General features: G+C 42.3%; 1 protein-coding gene across 3 annotated transcripts in view; it reads right to left on the reverse strand.

Moving 5' to 3' along the window:
* The window catches only part of nalcn (sodium leak channel, non-selective), a 250,290-nt gene that overhangs the window by 199,563 nt on the left and 27,072 nt on the right, over positions 1–23,655 (reverse strand). For all 3 annotated transcript variants that reach the window (XM_039014188.1, XM_039014190.1, XM_039014189.1), the window contains 3 exons: positions 11,644–11,795; positions 6,984–7,126; positions 4,712–4,816 (listed from right to left, as the gene is read on the reverse strand). In XM_039014188.1, coding sequence (XP_038870116.1) covers positions 4,712–4,816; positions 6,984–7,126; positions 11,644–11,795 — 400 coding nt within the window. The remainder of the gene's footprint in view (positions 1–4,711; positions 4,817–6,983; positions 7,127–11,643; positions 11,796–23,655) is intronic.

The raw sequence follows: 23,655 nt of genomic DNA on the forward strand, positions 1-23,655 counted from the left end.
TCTATTATTTTGATGGCGGAGGCTAAAGAAATAATGTACTCCTAACCTCCAATGATCTGTCCGTGTTATGATGCAGAGGGACTAAGGCACCGTTAAAATGCACTGCTATAATGTGGGTGTCAACCCAACACTAATACACAACAAGAACCCATTAAAGTGGAGAAAGGCCACAGAAGACTTTGTTACAGAATACAATTCTACCTTCCTTTCAAAGAGCCATGATTCCTTTGTTGCTTTGTAGATATTTCTACTTTCGATTAACTTTTAACAATGTTTTGGTAAAGAGAGATTAGACAACCACCAACACTTTCAGGTTCAACCTTTTCTCGGGAGAATTGGGAAAAGGTAAGAAAACAAATCAGTGCTGTTCAATGTTTGAAAAGGATGAGCTACATTTAGAACAGAAAAAAATGCACTTGTATTCCCTGACCCGATTCACTGTGTCCTGATTCTTGCTGTGAAAACTGTAAATTCTAAAATAAGGAGTCGTATGGTCGAGAATGATTATTTCTCTCATATTGGGCGTGTATCTGTTTTTTGGTGGATGTGAAGGTTTATGGACATGGCAGAGAGTGAAGCAGTATGCCAGTGTTCACACCTTCTCCCTCCCCTCACACGTTCACTCTTAGTATTTTATTAGGATCCCCATTAGCTGTTATAGGGGCATAATATAGGGACATTTCAATGTCATATTATGTATATATACAGTGTTGTAACGATGTGCTAATAGTGAAACTACAAAAGGGAAAATAAATAAACATAAATATGGGTTGTATTTACAATGGTGTTTGGTCTTCCCTGGTTGCTCTTTTATTGTGTGCGTGTCTGTATAAAAGAGAGTGTGTGAGAGGAGGGAGACTGTGTGAACACTGACATACTGCTCTACTATTTGCCAGGCACATACAACAATACACACCCACCCAAAAACACGCACACACATGCACACACACACACACTCTCTCCCGCTCTCAGTGTGACTCATGTGTATGTCTGTCATTTGCCCTATCTCCTGTAGGCTGTGTCTGGCTCTGTGCTGACAGCCGGCCAAATGTCTGGAATAGCTGTGTGTGTGAACACTTGGAGTCTGTTTGGACACTGGCATACCACTCCACTCTCTCTGCCAGGCTATACACCCATACACACACACCCACACTCAAAAACACACAGGCCTATATAGTGCACTTGAGTCACTCAGTTTTGTCACACAACACAATGCCACAGATGTCTCACGTTTTGAGGGTGGGTACAATTGGCATGCTGACGGCATGAATGTCTACCAGAGCTGTTGCCAGATAATTGAATGTTCATTTCTCTATCATAAGCCACTACAACGTTGTTTTAGAGAATTTGGCAGAACGTCCAACCTGCCTCACAACCACAGACCATGTGTAACTACGCACGCCCAGGACCTCCACATCAGGCTTCTTCACCTGAAGGATCGTCTGAGACCAGCCACACGGAGAGCTGATGAAACTGAGTATTTCTGTCTGTAATAAAGCCCTTTTGTTGGGAAAAAGTCATTCTGATTGGCTCCCCAGTGTGCCCCTGCCCAGTCACGTGAAATCCATAGATTAGGGCCTAATGAATTTATTTCAATTGACTGATTTCCTTATATGAACTGTAACTCTGTCACGATCGTCGTAACTTTGAGGAAGAGTGGACCAAGGCGCAGCGTGAGAGAAATACATCTTCTTTAATGAAGACCAACAAACACTTACAAACGAACAAAAACAACAAACTGACGATCGTGAAGCTATACAAACAAATAGTGCTGACACTAAACACTACACATAGACAATTACCCACCATAGCCTAATGCCTATGGCTGCCTTAAATATGGCTCCCAATCAGAGACAATGAATGACAGCTGTCTCTGATTGAGAACCATTCAGGCAACCATAGACATACCTAGACACCTACACTCAAACACAAACCCATATACTCTACCAAAACCCCCCTATACCATACAACCACCCAAGACGAGACAAATACAGACAAACATCCCCCCGTCACACCCTGACCTAACCAAAATATTACAGAAAACAAAGATAACTAAGGCCAGGGCGTGACAAACTCTGTAAAATCGTTGAAATTGTTGCATGTTGTGTTTATATTTTTGTTCAGTATAAATATGATATACATATACATTGACTGGAAATAAACAACAGCCTATATAAATTTGTTTCAGTACTGCTCCTAAAGGTCATTTTCCCAGACAGGCTATGTGCATACATTTGGAGTTAAATTGTAAAAGAGGAACGTGACAGAGGAATCATATTGCCCAATGAAGGTAGGACAAACCGATAAATAGGCTTAGAACAATGCGCTCCGATTCTGTAATTTTGTGTAAAACCAGTTATCAGGGTTGCGAACTGAAATCAGATTGATGGCAAGATCCGAGAGTAAGCTCGTCCACAGTGGTCAGCGAACCAATAACCTTCAGGCCCACAGCCCTGTGCGCTATCAAAATCAGAACGCTGACACATAAATGCCTCGAGGTGAAAAGGCATTGTCAATCCTAGGTCTGTCCTAGGAGTGACAAGGTCTGTCCTAGGAGTGAGATCAAACTGTAGGCATGTTCCCTGCTATCTACTTTATGTTTTTATCATTATTCTGGTAGAGAGAGGGTCCCGTGTTTTTTCTCCAAGCGTTTAGGGAGGGTCGTGTGAACAAAGATTTTGCTTAAAACTAAAACCGCTGGGCCTCGATGGACCTCCTTCAAGCTAATGAGTAGTCATCCTGACTGCAACGTTCTAACAGTGTAATTCATATATGCTACCACAGAAATAATCATTTGGTTGTGTTTATGAACATTAGAATACGATTAGCATTTTATTTCAAATAACACAATATGATTTTCATTCGTTTATGTTACTGTAGCCTATATGTAAAAAAAAAGCTCAAATCCAAGTGGACAATCAATTTTATTAGTGGAGTGCCACGGCAAAAAAGCTATAATGGTATTATAATGAATATAAGTGTCGATACGACGGCAGTCAAATAGTAAATGATTGTCATCTTGTGCTTATATTGTGTGCATCTTCACGCAATGGCATCAGTTGGATTTCATTTAGCTGTTTTCGTCACTTTCGCTTGCGTGACACACTTAGACATAACTTTGTTTGGTTGTAGTGCAAATTAGTCTCCGCTTTTCTCTTAATTGTGTTCCCTTTATCGTGCTCCCATTGCCTTGTCATTCTTCGGCACCGTTGTGGAGTACAGCGGCTGTGCAGGTGCCTTATTTTAGCACAGAGGGAGCGATCTCCCATCTCACATTGTTCATAGACTTGTTTTCTTTGCAAGAAACTTGTTCGCAAAGACAGTGAGGTGTATAACTTGTCCATGGAGACATTACTCCCCTTGCACATCCTCATTGTGTAGCCTACTCCAAGTAGGCCAGAGTAGACAGATCAGACTTCCTTTTATTCGGTGGACTGATATAGGGTACATACCATTTAAAGATTATGATTAGAATGGATGAACACAATAGTATGGCCCTCTCTGTTCTCACTTCACAATTGGTGATTCCATAATTATGCATCGTTCGCTTCCCCTCGCTCATCAACTCACCCGTTCTCACCCCATAATACTTTACTTCATTTATTTCATCTGTTATATGTGTGAAATTAGATTCGGTATAGTTTAGGTTCAGTTTCGAGGCAATTATCTGGATGATTATCAGCTGGGCTCTGCACTTTCAGCTGTCGGGAAGAAGGAGCAAAGCAGGCCCTGCTGTTGGGAGGAGGGGCAATGGGTGAAAACAAAATGGCATGCCCTCCTAAAGGTTCTGACAGAACTCCAGTTCACACCTACAGCGTGTTATATAGACGTATTTAGCCAAAGTCAAGGACGGAGGGGGAATGACGTAACAAAAATGGCGGCGTAAAAAAAATATATACTGCTTAAGTGGTTCAAGTGTTAAGGGAGGGTCATGCATTTTAATTTCAGAAAGGGACGATTTTCTCCATGCACCACATATTATAAATAAAATACAGTCCCTTTCCCAAAGCAATGTTAAAAGTTAACGAAAGTAGAAATCTCTACAAAGCAGCAAATTAATTGTGAAAGTGTGTGTGTGTGTGTGTATACGTATGTGTGTTTGCATGCGTGTGTGTTATTATGCCATTCCTGCCCTTTCCCGTCCTCTAACCATCGCTCCATATGACGTCTGACATTCCGCCCCAAACCTGTTCATTTGCATAACTAATCATCATTACATTTGAGAGTCATGACAATAGTATGGACGAGAGAAAGACCATTTTCACATTAAATATGCATTTTTAAACAGTGGGCATGTGCACTGAACCCCAGAGGGTAGGACAGTGCATTTGCCGAATAAAATCTGATTGCGATGCCCTTATTTCAATATGCCAGGAGAGAAAGGGAAATGGAAAATGTCCTCTCTCCTCGCCATGATATTGTTCAGGCAGCTGGGATACCATTGAAGAGTGGGCGGATGAACCAGTTACATTGAGACTGGAGGAGCAGATTTCATCAAACCTGCCATAGCAATGTTTCTGCCCTGGCTCAACCCAGCAAGTTTTACTCTGAACAACCGGTAGTCACCTACCTGTGATGTTATTTGATAATTTGACAAAAGTGTTATGGCTTTATAAATAAATACTAATGTGGCTCTGTTTGGTGTGTGTGTGTGTGTGTGTGTGTGTGTGTGTGTGTGTGTGTGTGTGTGTGTGTGTGTGTGTAACAGTACCTGTGTGGTAGCAGTAGAGGTGGTGCTGCTTCGGGACCCCCACATCTGCTGGAACTGAACTCTGATCTCAGCAAACGTTTCAATGATGACCGCAATGAAAACATTCTGAGAGAGAGAAAGAGAAACGGAGACAGAGAGAGAGGAGGGGGGGAGATGGAAAGAAATGAGGAGATACACAGGGGGATAAAGGGAGAGAGATAAATAGAAAGAGAAAAGGTGATGGAGACAGTGAGAGAGAAAGAGTGATATAGAGACAGCGAGCAAACAATGAAGAGGGGAAGAGATGAGAGAGAAGATCATAACGAACGAAAACTAGACCATTTCTTCAGGTCTCTGAGCTGGTCTCGCTCTTAGTCATTAGTCCAATTAGAAAGTACACTGATATTCTCACTAAAGAGGAGCAATAGGTGACATCTAACTAGGCAGGTAGAGTAGCTCTACTTTACCTGTCTCATAGAATGAAACAGAACCTTAATGTATCACTATGACCTGTTTCTCCTTGACAGTTCACTTGTCTAATAACTACATCTCCATCTAACTCTTGAGGGAATGGAAGCGGGCAAACGACACAGGTGTGAATGTCTTTGTCTAGACTGGAGGAATCTACTGTACCACACACCTGACAAAAGAGATCAAATTCAGAAAGATGTAGAGAATAATACATGAAATACATACAGTGAGGTCCAAAAGTATTTGGACAGTGACACATTTTTGTTGTTTTGGCTCTGTACTTTGGCACTTTGGATCTGAAATGATACAATGACTATGAGGTGAAAGTTACAGAGACATAAATATCATTCCCCCCAGAAAATGCTAACCTCCCCTGTTATTGTAATGATGAGAGGTTAGCATGTCTTGGGGCTATGATATAAAATGCTAACCTCCCCTGTTATTGTAATGATGAGAGGTTAGCATGTCTTGGGGCTATGATGTAAAATGCTAACCTCCCCTGTTATTGTAATGGTGAGAGGTTAGCATGTCTTGGGGGTATGAAATAAAATGCTAACCTCCCCTGTTATTGTAATGATGAGCGGTTAGCATGTCTTGGGGCTATGATAGAAAATGCTAACCTCCCATGTTATTGTAATGATGAGAGGTTAGCATGTCTTGGGGCTATGATAGAAAATGCTAACCTCCCCTGTTATTGTAATGATGAGAGGTTAGAATGTCTTGGGGCTATGATAGAAAATGCTAACCTCCCCTGTTATTGTAATGATGAGAGGTTAGCATGTCTTGGGGCTATGATAGAAAATGCTAACCTCCCCTGTTATTGTAGAGATGAGAGGTTAGCATGTCTTAGGGGTATGATATAAAATGCTAACCTCCCCTGTTATTGTAAAGGTGAGAGGTTAGCATGTCTTGGGGGTATGATATAAAATGCTAACCTCCCCTGTTATTGTAATGATGAGAGGTTAGCATGTCTTGGGGGTATGATAGAAAATGCTAACCTCCCGTTATTGGTAATGGTGAGAGGTTAGAATGTCTTGGGGGTATGATATGTGTGCCTCACTCATCATTATTCGCGATGCATTCATGATTATCCATAACCATTGTAGACAAATATTATATTCTTATTTACAATAAAAAAGTGAATCCAAAATGAAAAAAGACATGATCTACCATTCATTTCTATTGAGCACAAAATAATCTGAAACACAAACAAAACATTGACAAGATTGTAGTCACAAACTTGATGTAGTCATTGTGTGCTAGGAATAGGGGACTTTTAATACACATAAGTGCATTTGTCCAAATACTTTTGGTTACTTAAAATGGGGGGATTTATGTACAAAAGTGCTGTGATTTTTAAACTGTTCACCCCATATGGACGAAAACAACCAAAAATGACTTCAACCTCAGAGACATTGAATCGTTTTAAATCCAAAGTGCTGGAGTGCAGAGCCAAAACAACCAAAAATGTGTCACTGTCCAAATCCGTTGACCTGTATATGCAATTTACCAGACACTTGTATACAAAGTGTCCAATAACGATGAGTGCATATGTTTTTGTAGGTGGTCCAGCGAGAAATGGAACCCGTGACCTTGGCGTTGCTAACGCCATGCTCTTACCAACTGTTCCAAACAGGACCACACAGGAGAAGAGTCTCCTCACACAAGATACGAGTCACACTTTTATCTGGCCTGCTACGGGTCCATTCTCTTTTACCAGACAAACTGTATACTTCCATAGGATGACAGGGAGCAGAACTGTATATCTGCCCAGTCAAAAGGGACTGGATCGTAGCAAGCCAGGTAAATCTGTCTCTTGTACCTTGACAAGCCAGGCCAGGAAGAAGATGAGCGTGATGAAGTAGAAGTAGGAGCGCCAGCGAGGGAAACTGTCGATGGCTCTGTACATAAGGAACACCCAGCCCTCCTGAGAGGCTGCCTCGTACACGGTGAAGATACTCGTACCTGGAGAGAGGTAGAGAGTGAGATCAAATAGTTGATTCAATTTGTAGTTGTTAAATTGCTTGCAAAATTCTGAAGAAAGATTCAGACTCTTACGACCCTCTTGAGTTGTTTTGGCAATAAGAGTAATTCTGTAATGCATAATAAAGTATTTTTCGATTAAAATGTATTTCATTGAGAGGGAGCGAGAAAGAAAGAGTGAGAGAAAAAGAGCGAGAGAGAAGGAGATGGGCTCAGAGACGAGAGAGTGAGAGAGAAAGACAGTTAGGTGGTCCCATGTTGAGCTACATGTATACTAAACGCACGTTTAAATATTTGTGTATATACAAAGGCCTCTGTGTAACCAATTAAAAAGTATCCTTCAGATCCTCCCTTTCACCCCAAACACAATTCCTTGAGATTCCCTTGTCATTTGTATGAAAGAGATTCATTGGAGCTTACAAGGAGCCATAAAACAGATACTTATACATGACTTCCCAATAGAGAAGCTTGAAGGTTGTTTTTTAACTGTTTAATTACATAGGGACATACAATTTAAACATCGACAGATACATTCCACCATCCAACCTTATCTTACACTCATTCCCAGCGCTTAGTTGTAGTAAATCAGAGCATTTCACAGTAGATACTGTGGCCTTGTTTAATGAACATTACCAAATGCAATCACTGAATTAGATATTGGGCATATTCCTTTACATTTGGTCTGTTTATGTTGACATGTAAGCATGTACAGTAATAATGAAAACATGTATATTGTCAGTGTCACTTTCTGGTCTATAGTTTCCTTCTGATCTAATGGAATGTCCATTGCATGATGTCCAATGGGCCGTACATTTTTCAAATGTTACTATGAAACCTCCTTGCATCCCTTGTCTCGTGTGGCTTACTGTGGGGTGCTGCCACTGTACCGGGAAACAAGTCACCATGTCACTCACACACACCAAAAAAAAAAAAGTACATTATGTCACTACAGTTAAGGGTAGCTTCAGTTAAAACTGTAATCTCAAACTGTCTTGATGCAGTCAAGACAAGGACTTGGAGGTAGAAGGCCAGAGGACCTCTGCACACTGGGAGTGATCACACACACAAACATAAACACACACACTCTCTCCCTCTGTATTTGTTGTCTATCATTTGTGTCACGTTCCTGACCTGTTTTCTGTTGTTTTGTATGTGTTTAGTTGGTCAGGACGTGAGCTGGGTGGGAATTCTATGTTGTGTGTCTAGTTTGTCTGTTTCTATGTCAGCCTAGTGTGGGTTCTCAATCAGAGACAGATGGTAGTCGTTGTCTCTGATTGAGACTCATATATAGGAGGCTTGTTTTGTGTTGGGATTTTGTGGGTGTTTGTTTCCTGTCTCAGTGTTTGTTCTGCACCAGATAGGACTGTCTCGGTTTTCACGGTTTGTTATTTTGTTATTTGTTAAGTGTTCATGGTTATTGTTTAATTAAACATGTTGAGCACTGGCTACGCTGCATTTTGGTCCTCTCCTTCACCCCTGGAAGAAAACATTCACAATTTGTACTCGTGTTGCTGTTAAATGTGAAATACATTGTTCGCTAACGGCAAACTCCACGCCTAATTCCCATGGGAAAATAACGTTATTAAATTCACAAATTCAAAAGTGTGTGTGGTCTCTTTGGATCCTTGTCAACATCTTCTGGGCTGGTTAAAATTGTTTCTCAAACACAGTAATGAAAGCATTGGGAGTAATAACCGGTGTCTAAGAAACTTGGTCATGTTCATTGGGCACCAATTAAAGAAAACAGACTAAAACAGGGAGGGAATAGTCCAATAAGAAACTTTCATTTACATTTTCGGTGAATCAAAACATCCCCACTGCACAAAGACTTCCGTCGCACCCATAATTATCTCCATGCATCGGTGTCAGACAGATACAGTGCATTCGTAAAGTATTCAGACGCCTTCCCTTTCTCCACACGTTGTTGCGTTACAGCCTTATTCTAAAATGCATTAAATATAACAAATGTCCTCAATATCTACACACAATATCCCATAATGACAAAGCTAAAAACAGGTTTTTAGAATTTTTTGCACATTTACAAAAAAAATACCTTATTTACAAAAGTATTCAAACCTTTTGCTATGAGAATTGAAATTGAGCTCAGGTGCATCCTGTTTCCATTGATAATCTTTGAGATGTTTCTACAAATTGATTGGAGTCGACCTGTGGTAAATTCAATTGATTGGATATGATTTGGAATGGCACAAACATGTCAAAATAAAGATCCCACAGTTGACAGTGCATTTCAGAGCAAAAACTAAGCCATGATGTTGAAGGAATTGTCCGAAGAGCACCGGGACAGGATTGTGTTGAGGCACAGATCTGGGGAAGGGTACCAAAGCATTTCTGCAGCTTTAAATGTCCAAGAATACAGTGGCCTCCATCATTCTTAAATGGAAGAAGTTTGGAACCACCAAGACTCTTCCTAGAGCTGGCCGACCGGCCAAACTGAACAATCGGGGAGAAGTTCCTTGGTCAGGGAGGTGACCAAGAACTCGAAGGTCACTCTGATAGAGCTCCAGAGTTCCTCTGTGGAGATGAGCGAACCTTCCAGGACAGCCATTTCTGCCGCACTCCACCAATCAGGCCTTTATGGTAGAGTGGCCAGACGGAAGCCACTCCTCAGTAAAAGGCACATGATGGCCCACTTGGATTTTGCCAAAAGGCACCGAAAAACTCTCAGACCATGAGAAACAAGATTCTCTGGTCTGATAAAACCAAAATTGAACTCTTTGGCCTGAATGCCAAGTGTCACGTCTGGAGGAAACCTGGCACCATCCCTACTGTGAAGCATGGTGGTGGCAGCATCATGCTGTGGGGATGTGTTTCAGTGGCAGGGACTGTGAGACTAGTCAGGATCGAGGGAAAGATGAACGGAACATCCTTGATGAAAACCTGCTCCAGAGAGCTCAGGACCTCAGACTGGGAAGAAGGCTCACTTTCCAACAGGACAATGACCCTAAGCACATAGCCAAGCCAAGCCAAGGCAGGGCAGGGGTGGCTTCAGGACAAGTCTCTGAATGTCCTTGAGTAGCGCAGCCAGAGCCCGGACTTGAACCCAATCGAACATCTCTGGAGAGATCTGAAAATAGCTGGGCAGCGACACTCCCCATCCAACCTGACAGAGCTGGAGAGGATCTGCAGAGAATGGGAGAAACTCCCCAAATACAGGTGTGCCAAGCTTGTACAGTCATACCCAAGAAGACTCAAGGCTGTAATCGCTGCCAAAGGTGCTTCAACAAAGTACTGAGTAAAGGGTATGAATAATTATGTAAATGTCATATTTCAGTTGTTATAGTTTTAATACATTTGCACAAATTTCTAAAAACTTGTTTTTGCTTTGTCATCATGGGATATTATGTGTAGATTGATGAGGGGTAAAACACAATTTAATCCATTTTAGAATAAGGCTGTAATTTAACAAAATGTGGAAAAAGTCAAGGGGTCTGAATACTTTCCGAATGCACTGTATGTAGGCTATGTAAGTGCCATAATAACAAGGCTATGCAACACGCATGTCTTCAATGCATGGCTATGCAACATGATTGAATAACATGGTATCATTTTATAAATGATAAACAAGGTCAGTAATACATAAACAGAAAGAGAGAAAGAGAGGGGAAGAGTGGGAAAGAGGGGAATCGCTTCAACTACCCAAAGAGCAGTGTGTTTGTGGTCACTACAATGCGTGAAGTAAACACACTGGTAGACAGGGATGCACTTCGTCCTCCAAAAAATACTACTAATCAAGAGAGGGATTGAGAAAGGGAGAAATAGAGAGAGGGAAAGAGAGAGAAGTCTTAACAGAATCCAGGCCTTCCCTGCATGCCCAGTCTGTCAAGGTCTGTTAAGCTCTCTCTCTTCTTCTACTCTCTCTGTATCCATCTCTCCATCCCTATCTCTCTTTCTATCCTTCAGCTATTTAGAGATTAGAGTATCCGACACTGGGTCTGGGCTCCGCTCAGGTGATAAGAATGAATCACGCCGCTAAGATGGCCAGAACCCTAGACCAAGGCTGATGCAGAAGCATTTTTTATTTTGTAGCTTTTTCTGCTTCTGAGAAAATAACCCAGGAAAGACCAGCTACAGTACTACCATCCACTACAGTACTGTCCATAGAAAGGCTAAGAAATAGAATCCCTATCTTATTTATATGGTACCGACCCACCTTTTTGGTAAAGAAACCATGATAATCCTCAACATTTTTGGTCTGATTCATTTATGCAGGGATGTAAACCAACAGAGGTGTTCGAGCAGAGGTGTAATCTATATATTAGGTTGATGAAACCGCTGTAGCACAGCTCCAACACACAGATACCAGCCTTGGCATCTTCTAATCTAAATTGGTAGTTGTACAAACACAACTCAAAGCTGGTTATTCAGACAGCGGTTACTAAGCTGAACGTACAAAGCTAAAAAAAATGCTGTGTGCGTGCGTGCACGTGCGTGTGGGGGTACACCCGTGTGCATGTGTGTGTGTGTGTGTGTGTGTGTACCGAGCTCGTTGAAGCCGCTGTAGCCCAGCTCCTGTCTGCTGAGCCCCAGTTCTTCCAAGTCCACACACTTAAAGCCCAAAGGACACAGGTAGCCCTCCCCGTCTGGCGAACAGTGGGTGTCGGGGATGGCCAGGCTGTTCCATGTCACAGTACTGACAAACACAGGGAACACAGAAAAACACATTAAAATACATATTTCATTTTAGAGCTTACTTATGTTTGCCAAGTGCATTGTTCATTGAAACGGATCTGGAGAAAGACATTGGAACTGAAACATCCACATGTAACAATCTCAACTATATACTGAACAAAAAATATAAACGCGACACGCAACAATTTCAAAGATTTGACTGAGTTACAGTTCATAAAAACGAAAATCAGTCATTTGAAATGAATTCATGAGGCCCTAATCTATATCGATTGCATGTGTCTTACATGAAAAAAACATGTGTACATTACTAAGTACATTAATGGGGGGAACCTACTCTAAGAGTATGTATTAGTATGTATTGAATCCTAATCAACCCATCCAATGTGAGTACATCTGTTGTTGAAGTACAGTAGATCAATACAGCTACAGTACTCTAGCAGTAGTCAAGCTTTTAATGCGGAAAAGCCTTGTTAGTGACAAATTAAGGTCAAATTAGCTTTGAATTTCCTGTCTTTTCGCCTTCAGACAAAAGCTAATATTTCACTTAAAACAGTGTTTTGTAATCATTTCCAGGGGGCGCTTTTTCTAGAATGTCTGATAGTAACAAGTCCTGCCACCAAACATTACTACTCTGTATTAGAACTATTTGAAATGGCATAAAACAACACGGCTATCAATGGCAGCCTAAAGTGGTCGATTTTCAAAATGGCACAGATTATTAACAGCAGAAAATTCAACCAGAGAGCGCCCTTAGATCGTGGGAAAAGCAAATCATTCACTTGACAGTTGAACTTGAATCATTCCCATGGTGAACGGCTAAGCCGCTACGCTATGAAACCACACACTATTGCAGAGACTTTGATATTATCGGCCGGTGAAAACAACGTGTGGGGAGGCAGAGGCACAGAAACTCACATCAATACCTTTGTCAGTTGACACTGTGAAACTAAGACTTGATGCTATTGCTAGAAAATCAAGAGGAAACTGACTGAGCGACTCAAAAACTCCCCACCTCATGCTCTCCAAATGGCCGTTAGCTGTGAGGGCCGAGATGCATTGACTTTTGTTCGCTTACATGTCGGGGGATGCTATTCTCGAGGACATATTGTTCTGTCTCACGATTCCCGAGCAAGAAACTGCACATGGGAGGTTCAGTGTGCTGCGTGGCTATATTTACGAAAAACAGATTCCAGGGGATCGAATGGTGAGCTTTTGCACAGATTGTGCTCCATCTAGCACGGGACGGTGGGCAGGCCTCTGCACTCCAGGTTATGAATGTGTCTCCCTCTGCCATATGGATGTATTGTATGATACACCCACTGAGCTACAATGGATACACCGAGAGCAACTGGCGGCAAAAGTGCTGAGCGTGGAGATATGCAGCAGGTAATTTTGATTGTAAACTACATTGTTATTTGGACTTATGGCATAAGAGCCTGACAAAAAAATAAAAAAAATCACAACGAGCCTTGATGGTTATCGAGGGGGAGCGTTAGAAAGATTTTTCGAATTGAGAAAGGAACTGTTGCCATTTGCAATGGATGTAAAAAAATTAATAATAAAAAAACAGACTATATTGACTTTCTGTTTAAACGACATATTTGGGAAACTGAACGCAAGCATGCAGGGGAAATACAAAAACATTCTACAGATGAGTGACCGAATCAGCAAAATCTATTTGACTGTGATTCTGGCTCAGTTGACATGCCGGTAAGTGAAATCGAACAGCTGATCGAGCTGTCACGTGACCGAATGCTGAAGACAACTCATTCACGGGTCACTAGAGAGAAGTTTTGGTTCCTGACTCAAAGGGAATACTGTGCCGTCTCCATCCGAGCATTAAAACTCATGGTACGCTGATTCAGTGCTCTCATTTGCGTTGAAAACAAATTTAGATCCAGGTTGGATCAGACAGGAAAAATGAGGTGTGCACTGACGACCACGCCCTCTGACTTTGAGATGCTCCAATGCGACATGCATCAAGCACACCCATCTCATTAGTGAGATAATTAATGTTAAGTCAGACTAATTTGCAATTGACTGTCATAGCCCCACATTAAAAGTATATGATGGTGAGTTGAGAATACAATCAGAAATACTGTTACAATGTTTTGCAATTAATTGCCAAAGCCCCAATTAAAACAGTAAACATTGGCGGTTAATTACATAATTTATTTTCACATGGTTGGGTTCGCAAGAATATATTTGTTTTTAATTTAACCTTTAACCAGGCAAGTCAGTTAAGAACAAATTCTTATTTACAATGACGGCGTACACCGGCCAATTGTGCTCCGCCCTATGGGACTCCCAATCACGGCCGGTTGTGATACAGTCTGGATTCGAACCAGGTTGTCTGTAGTGACGTGTGTGTTGTGTAGTGTGGTGGCCACACCAGATACTGACTGTTACTTTTGATTTTGACCCCCCTTTGTTCAGGTATAATTCTTACCTCCCTAATCTTACCTCATTTGCACACACTGTATATATTTTTTTCTACTGTGTTATTGACTGTATGTTTGTTTATTCCATGTGTAACTCTGTGTTGTTGTTTGTGTCACATCTTGGCCAGGTTGCAGTTGTAAATGAGAACGTGTTCTCAACTGGCCTACCTGGTTATATAAAGGTGAAATAAATAAATAAATAAATAAATAAAAGGGACACATTATTCCATTTCTGTTAGTCACATGTCTGTGGAACTTGTTCAGTTTATGTCTCAGTTGTTGAATGTTCATACAAATATTTACACATGTTAAGTTTGCTGAAAATAAACGCAGTTGACAGTGAGAGGACGTTTCTTTTTTTGCTGAGTTAGCTAGCTAGCCTCAGTTTTCTCATATCACAACCATTAAACTCTGTAACTGTTTTAAAATCCCTGAGGAGTTTCCCTCCTCTCCGGCAACTGAGTTAGGAAGGACGCCTGTACCAATCGGTTCACTTCATTGCGAGGCATTGAAAAACCTTCCTGGTCTTTGTGGTTGAATCTGTGATTGAAATTCACTACTCATTTGAGAGACCTTGCAGATAATTGTATGTGTGGGGTACTTAGATGGGGTAATCATTCGAAAATCATGTTAACCACTATTATTGAACACAGAATGAGTCCATGCAGCTTATTATGTGATTTGTTAAGCAAATTTGTAGTCCTGAACTTATTTAGGCTTGCCATAACAAAGGGGTTGAATACTTATTGACTCAAGACATTTCAATTTAGAGTATTTTCTACAAACAAAATTCCACTTTGACATTATGGGGGTTTGTGTGTAGATCAGTGACACACAATCTAAATGTAATCAATTTTAAATTCAGGCTGTAAAACAACAAAATGTAAAAAAGTAAAGAGATGTGAATACTTTCCGAAAGCACCTCTGACATTCGAGTTTCACTGTAGACAACTTAGTGAAATGTATTTCTTAAATGTCTTCCTAAAAAATCCCTACGGGAGAATGCACCATTTCTACCCATCCTTCCAAGAAGATAACTAGCAAGCGGATCGCGCCATCATCTGCTGACCATTTAGGGAATTGAGTTCTCAACCGGTGTGCCAAATTTCGTTCCGTAATATAGAGTATTGACGGGAGAAATGACGAGGGGGAAAACTCACTTTAACATGGATTGCTGCCTCAAACCTATTTACACTATCGTCCCTTTATAATATTGAGTGCAAGTGTATATGGCAATCTTCCGGTAAATGCAATTTAGTTGTAAAATAGACAAGCTATGAATATGAGACATTGGCACACCAACAGCACCAATTGGACACACACAGCCAGCCCCCCCCCCCCCCCCCCCCAACCTTTCTCTTTAGCCGCAGGTGTTATTCCAGGAGCCGCTTGACGTCTCTAATGAAAATGAATGCCTTCAAATTGGCCCGCCAGACATTCATCCACATTGTTTATTAGGGCTCAGGGATGAGAAGGGATAATTTATTGCCATATCACAAAAGGTGCAATCAAAGGCCTAGCGGTGAATCCAGATACGGCTAATTATAGAGACTCGGATAATGGCTAACACGTTATAAATCACCTTTCTTCACAACACAGACATGATCAATTAAGCCTCAAACGGTGGGTTAAAGGTCCAGTAATAGTGTGTCACAGAACATTTACTGAGTTAAAAGTAAAACCAGATCTGGGATAAATCGTGATTAGTTTCACAAAATCTGTAAAAAAAAAATGAACTGTAACTTCATTGAGATTTAAAATGGCTGCTGTAGAGTGAAGAGTCTTTGTATCTTCAACGTTCCGTGTGTTGGGCAATTGAATGTAACTTGGGGTTGATTTGATTCCAACATGGACCACATACTGAACATGTGTCAACTGTGGATTGTTTTAAATAAACATCTGCTATATGACCATAATGTAGGTACAGTGGGGCAAAAAAGTATTTAGTCAGCCACCAATTGTGCAAGTTCTCCCACTTAAAAAGATGAGAGAGGCCTGTAATTTCCATCATAGGTACAATTCAACTATGACAGAATGAGAAAAAAAATATCCAGAAAATCACATTGTAGGATTTTTAATGAATTTATTTGCAAATTATGGTGGAAAATAAGTATTTGGTCACCTACAAACAAGCAAGATTTCTGGCTCTCACGGACCTGTAACTTCTTCTTTAAGAGGCTCCTCTGTCCTCCACTCGTTACCTGTATTAATGGCACCTGTTTGAACTTGTTATCAGTATAAAAGACACCTGTCCACAACCTCAAACAGTCACACTCCAAACTCCACTATGGCCAAGACCAAAGAGCTGTCAAAGGACACCAGAAACAAAATTGTAGACCTGCACCAGGCTGGGAAGACTGAATCTGCAATAGGTAAGCAGCTTGGTTTGAAGAAATCAACTGTGGGAGCAATTATTAGGAAATGGAAGACATACAAGACCACTGATAATCTCCCTCGATCTGGGGCTCCATGCAAGATCTCACCCCGTGGGGTCAAAATGATCACAAGAACGGTGAGCAAAAATCCCAGAACCACACGGGGGGACCTAGTGAATGACCTGCAGAGAGCTGGGACCAAAGTCAGCAAGGGCATTGAAGATGAAACGTGGCTGGTCTTTCAGCATGACAATGATCCCAAACACAACGCCCGGGCAACGAAGGAGTGGCTTCGTAAGAAGCATTTCAAGGTCCTGGAGTGGCCTAGCCAGTCTCCAGATCTCAACCCCATAGAAAATCTTTGGAGGGAGTTGAAAGTCCGTGTTGCCCAGCAACAGCCCCAAAACATCACTGCTCTAGAGGAGATCTGCATGGAGGAATGGGCCAAAATACCAGCAACAGTGTGTGAAAACCTTGTGAAGACTTACAGAAAACATTTGACCTCTGTCATTGCCAACAAAGACCTGGACAAAAGCATCCGCCAACTCCTGGACAGTCTGTGGTGCAACGTGGCGTTGGTGGATGGAGCGAGACATGATCTCCCAGATGTGCTCAATTGGATTCAGGTCTGGGGAACGGGCAGGCCAGTCCATAGCATCAATGCCTTCCTCTTGCAGGAACTGCTGACACACTCCAGCCACATGAGGTCTAGCATTGTCTTGCATTAGGAGGAACCCAGGGCCAACCGCACCAGCATATGGTCTCACAAGGGCTCTGAGGATCTCATCTCGGTACCTATTGGCAGTCAGGCTACCTCTGGCGAGCACATGGAGGGCTGTGCGGCCCCCCAAAGAAATGCCACCCCACACCATGACTGACCCACCGCCAAACCGTTCATGCTGGAGGATGTTACAGGTAGCAGAACGTTCTCCACGGCGTCTCCAGACTCTGTCACGTCTGTCACATGTGCTCAGTGTGAACCTGCTTTCATCTGTGAAGAGCACAGGGCGCCAGTGGCGAATTTGCCAATCTTGGTGTTCTCTGGCAAATGCCAAACGTCCTGCACGGTGTTGGGCTGTAAGCACAACCCCCATCTGTGGACGTCGGGCCCTCATACCACCCTCATGGAGTCTGTTTCTGACCGTTTGAGCAGACACATGCACATTTGTGGCCTGCTGGAGGTCATTTTGCAGGGCTCTGGCAGTGCTCCTCCTGCTCCTCCTTGCACAAAGGCGGAGGTAGCGGTCCTGCTGCTGGGTTGTTGCCCTCCTACGGCCTCCTCCACGTCTCCTGATGTACTGGCCTTTCTCCTGGTAGCGCCTCCATGCTCTGGACACTACGCTGACAGACACAGCAAACCTTCTTGCCACAGCTCGCATTGATGTGCCATCCTGGATGAGCTGCACTACCTGAGCCACTTGTGTGGGTTGTAGACTCCGTCTCATGCTACCACTAGAGTGAAAGCACCGCCAGCATTCAAAAGTGACCAAAACATCAGCCAGGAAGCGTAGGAACTGAGAAGTGGTCTGTGGTCACCACCTGCAGAACCACTCCTTTATTGGGGGTGTCTTGCTAATTGCCTATAATTTCCACCTGTTGTCTATTCCATTTGCACAACAGCATGTGAAATTTATTGTCAATCAGTGTTGCTTCCTAAGTGGACAGTTTGATTTCACAGAAGTGTGATTGACTTGGAGTTACATTGTGTTGTTTAAGTGTTCCCTTTATTTTTTTGAGCAGTGTATTTACCTTATGATATGGAGACAAAAGCATAAACTGTTTACCTTATCATAAGTAGACATAATTGCAAATGATTAAATCCTTCCAATAGACATTTTTTTAAACCATTTAGTTACGAATTGAACTTTAATTAAATGAGTTGACTCTTCACATGGGATGATTTCTCTGAACAAAAAAAGGGAATATTGATGATCCCTAATGATCCATCGCATCTCCCAAAATACGTTTTCAACATACATCTGTAAAATGATAGTCTAGAAACTAAAGCTTTGGTTGTCTTCCTCTCAGGCTTCCATGTCTTCTCCCTGGACATCCTCAATGTCCATGTTACGGATACCGGTATCCTGTGTGTGTGTTTCCTGTGTGTGTGTATCCTGTGTGTATCTTTTCTCTCGCCTCACAGGTGGCAATCATCATTCCCCAATCAGAAGACACACCTCCTCCTGTTCCCATTACCCTATCACATCCCCTTTCCCTTGGTTTAAAAACCCATTCAGTTGTTTTCTCTAGAGCTCGATCTCTCGTTTGGTTTAGCAACGACATGTCACTTTGTCCGTTACCCTGTGAGTATTGTTTTGTTATGGTGTTTGACTGTTTGTTTGATGGTGGGAAAAGGGGGTACCAAGACAAGTCGCCCATGGGCATACACTACCCGTAGGAATACTTTGTCTAAGAACACTAGTTAGAACTGGGCGGACCACCCACTGTATTTTTGGTTAGTTAGTTAGCTGTATTGAAGTAGGCTAGTCTAGCTTAGGGGTGTTTTGGGATATTTGTTTATTTCCTTGGGTCCAGCTCAGCCCCTTTTCCTGCCCCCCCCCCCCCACCGTGTGTTTACCACATCAACCATGAGTGTTTGACAGTAATTTAGTTGTCTGTGGTTATTCGTTCTCACTGTTACTTTTTCACTAGTGTACTTCGCATGAGTTATGTTACGGGTCTCGTTACCATCCCCCCTAGACTGCTGGGCCAAAGGGATTCGTAACAGTCCACCTCTTGAACATCAGACTGAGGCCTCATCTTCACTGTCACTTTCCAACCTTGTTGAGGATGGCTTGTGATGAGGCTCAAAAACCCGCACATTTGCCCAGATGGCCACCAAACGCTTGTTGCGTATTTGGTGTGTGTGTGTTCCCAAGGACCAGTTGCACTCTGAGGTGGCTGATGTTGGTGGGATTTGGAGGATGACGGAGGCAACTGGGGAAAGAGCCTCAGATCCACAAAGTCCCTTCCACCAGGTGGCAGATGAGATATGTTGGCACGACTGCCATATTGTATCTCCATTCCAAAGCCCTTGCTTGGAAGTGTACTTTGCCAGACTGCCAAGAACCTTGCCCTCATCCAGGCCAAGGTGGCAAGACATGGCAGTGATGACACCATAGGCCTTGTTGATCTCTGCACCAGACAGGATGCTCTTGCCAGCATACTTGGGGTCCAACATGTACGCTGTATGGGCTTCAGGCAGAAGTCTTCACGCTTTTTGATGTATTTCAGAATTGCAGTTTCCTCTGCTTGGAGCAACTGAAGTGGGCAGGGCAGTATGGATTTATTCTCTTATATCTGCAAGCAGAGTCTGAACATCAGACAGGATGGAATTGTCTCCCTCAATCCGTGCAATGGCTACTGCTGTACGTTTTAGGAGTTTCAGGCTGCTTACCACTCTCTCCCAAAATACATCATCCAGGGGGATCCTCTTGATGGGGCTGTCCATATCGGCAGACTGTTATGGCCATTTCTTGGCCATAACAGACTCCTTCCCCTCAAGGAGACTGTCAAACATGATGACAAAACCACCCCAAAGGGTGTTGCTGGGCAGCTTCAATGTGGTCTTATTCTTCTCACTATGCTTGGTGAGGTAGATTGCTGAAATAAATTGACCCTTCACATACCTAACCATTTCCTTGGCTCTCTTGTAGAGTGTATCCATTGTTTTCAGTGCCATGATGTAGATAAAGCATGTCTGGTTGGAGGGGTATGCTGGGTGAAGAACATTCAGAAATCTCTTCCAATACACATTGCCTGTGAGCAGAGGTGAACCAGTTGCATACACAGTTCAAGCAAGACATTCATCAGCACTTCTCTGACTACGTTCCTCCATTGAGTCAAAAAAAAACTTCTAATTCCAGGAGGACCATGAGCTGTTGCTATCGATAATGTGTCTGATTCATAATTTTCACCTCAAATAGAAGTAAAGGGACTTTTGCAAGAGGTTGCTTGTTGTGAGAGCTGAGGGAACTTTATGCACTTGGCCAGATGATTCTGCATCTTTGTTGCATTCTTCACTTATGATTTGGCACAGTATTTGAAAATGTACATAGCTTTTCCTTCTACATTAGCTGCAGTGAAATGTCTCCACACATCAGATAGTGCCCATGGCATTTTCCTGTAAAGATAAGAAGAAAAAAAAGTAAAAAACCCCAAAAACAACTCCTGTGTAAGATAAATGTTTTAAAATTAAATGGAAACAGGTGAATTAACACTCCTAAGTTAGCAGGCTCAAGCAAGCTAAAACCCACATGGTAGCAAAAACTAACTAGCAGAAATTGTTAACAAGTTAGAAATGATTTAAACACACTTTTCTGTAGGCTACTATTTACTAGTTAACAACAAATCATGTATGTCATAAAATATTCACCCCACCCAGTATAGTAATCAAAACTTACCAGGATACATGTAGTCATTGGCTCAGACGGTGTAGTATTGTGGGCTCAATAGCATCTCATTAATGTGCAAGGTCTTGAGAATCAGATGTACATGTGATGGAAGAATTCACTGTGCATGCAGAGGTTTGCAATTCCATTGATTTGAGGATAGTTTAACCAAAATATGACACAAGACCTAGAATTACCTTATGCGTATCCCACAAAAAAAGGTTCACTGTTATAAATTAACTTTTTTGATGAATTTCAGCATAATTCCCGGGCCTTCCTATGGAAATTTTGGGAAACATTCCGGAAATTTACCGGAAAGTTTACGACCCTTTGCAACCCTACTCTGGACAATAAAGTAGACGAGCTCAGGGCGAGGATCCACTTCCAGAGACACCAGGGACTGTAACATACTCTGTTTCAAGAAATCATGGCTCTCTCCGGATAAACAGTTGAAGTTTACATATATTAGGGTGGAGTCATTAACTCGTTTTTCAACCACTCCACAAATGTCTTGTTGACAAACTATAGTTTTGGCAAGTCGGTCAGGACATCTACTATGTGCATAACACAAGTCATTTTCCAACAATTGTTTACAGACAGATTATTTCACTTATAATCCACTGAATCACAATTCCAGGGGGTCAGAAGTTCACTGTGCCTTCAAACAGCTTGGAAAATTCCAGAAAATTATGTCATGGCTTTAGAAGCCTCTGATAGGCTAATTGACATAATTTGAGTCAATTGGAGGTGTACCTGTGGATGTATTTCAAGGCCTACCTTCAAACTCAGTGCCACTTTGCTTGACATCACGGGAAAACCAAAAGAAGTCAGCCAAGACCTCAGAAAAAAATTGGAGACCTCCACAAGTCTGGTTCATCCTTGGGAGCAATTTCCAAATGCCTGAAGGTACGACGTTCATCTGTACAAACAATAGAACGCATGTATAAACACCATGGGACCACGCAGCCGTCATACCGCTCAGGAAGGAGACCCATTCTGTCTCCTGGAGATGAACGTACTTTGGTGCGAAAAGTGCAAATCAATCCCAGAACAACAGCAATGGACCTTGTGAAGATGCTGGAGGAAACAGGAACAAAAGTATATCTATCCACAGTAAAACAAGTCCTATATCAACATAACCTGAAAGGCCATTCAGCAAGAAATGTTCCACTTCTCCAAAACCGGCATAAAAAAGCCAGACTACGGTTTGTAACTGCACATGGGAACAAAGATCGTACTTTTTGGAGAAATGTCCTCTGGTCTGATGAAACAAAAATAGAACTGTTTGGTCATAATGACCATCGTTATGTTTGAAGGAAAAAGGGGGGGGCTTGCAAGCCGAAGAACACCATCCCAACCGTGAAGCACAGGGGTGCTTTGCTGCAGGAGGAGAGACTGGTGCACTTCACAAAATAGATGGCATCATGAGGTAGGAAAATTATGTGGATATATTGAAGCAACATCTCAAGACATCAGTCAGGTAGTTAAAGCTTGGTCGCAAATGGGTCTTCCAAATGGACAATGACCCCAAGCATACTTCCATTTTCGTGGCAAAATGGCTTAAGGACAACAAAGTCAAGGTATTGGAGTGGCCATCACAAAGCCCTGACCTCAATCCCATAGAACATTTGTGGGCAGCAAGGAGGCCTACAAACCTGACTCAGTTACACCAGCTCTGTCAGGAGGAATGGGCCACCCAACTTATTGTGGGAAGCTTGTGGAAGGCTACCCAAAACTTTTGACCCAAGTTAAACAATTTAAGACCATGCTACCAAATACTAATTGAGTGCATGTACACTTCTGACCCACTGGGAATGTGATGAAATAAATAAAAGCTGAAATAAATAATTCTCTCCACTATTATTCTGACATTTCACATTAAAATAAAGTGGTGATCCTAACTGACCTAAAAAAAGGGAATTTTTAAATGTCAGGGTTTGTGAAACTGAGTTTAAGGTGTATGTAAACTTCCGACTTCAACTATACTATCCCATCCATACAGCCAGCTGGGTTCTCAGTACATCGCACAGACAGGAATAAAGACCTCTGGGAAGAAGAAGGGTGGTGGTGTTTCATGATTAACTACTCATGGTGTGATTGTCCTAACGTAGAGAAACGTACGTTTTTTTTGTTCACCCGACCTAGAATACCTCACACTCAAATGCAGACAGTATTACCTCCCAAGAGAATCCCCCTCAAGCCGATGCCACGATGGCCCTCAAGGAGCTACATTGGACTTTGTGCAAACTGGAAACCACATATCCTGAGGCCGCACTTATTGTAGATGGGGATCTTAACAAAGCAAAAGCAACACATAGACTGTAGTACTCGCGCTGCTAAAACGCTCGATCAGTGCTACTCCCTCTTCCGGGATGCCTACAAGGCCCTCCCTTCGGCAAATCAGATCATGATTCCATTTTGCTCCTCCCTTCCTAGAGGCAGAAACGACCCATGCTAAGGTCTATTCAGTGCTGGTCTAATCCATTCTTCAAGATTGTTTTGATCACGCGGACTGGGATATGGTCCGGGTAGCCTCTGATAATAACATTGACGTATACACGGACACGGTGACTGAGTTCATCAGGAAGTGTATAGGCAATGTTGTTCCCGCTGTGACTATTAAAACCTACCCTAACCAGAAACCGTGGATAGAT

This window comes from Salvelinus namaycush, chromosome 19, assembly GCF_016432855.1.
Source record: "Salvelinus namaycush isolate Seneca chromosome 19, SaNama_1.0, whole genome shotgun sequence".
Classification (NCBI taxonomy): domain Eukaryota; kingdom Metazoa; phylum Chordata; class Actinopteri; order Salmoniformes; family Salmonidae; genus Salvelinus; species Salvelinus namaycush.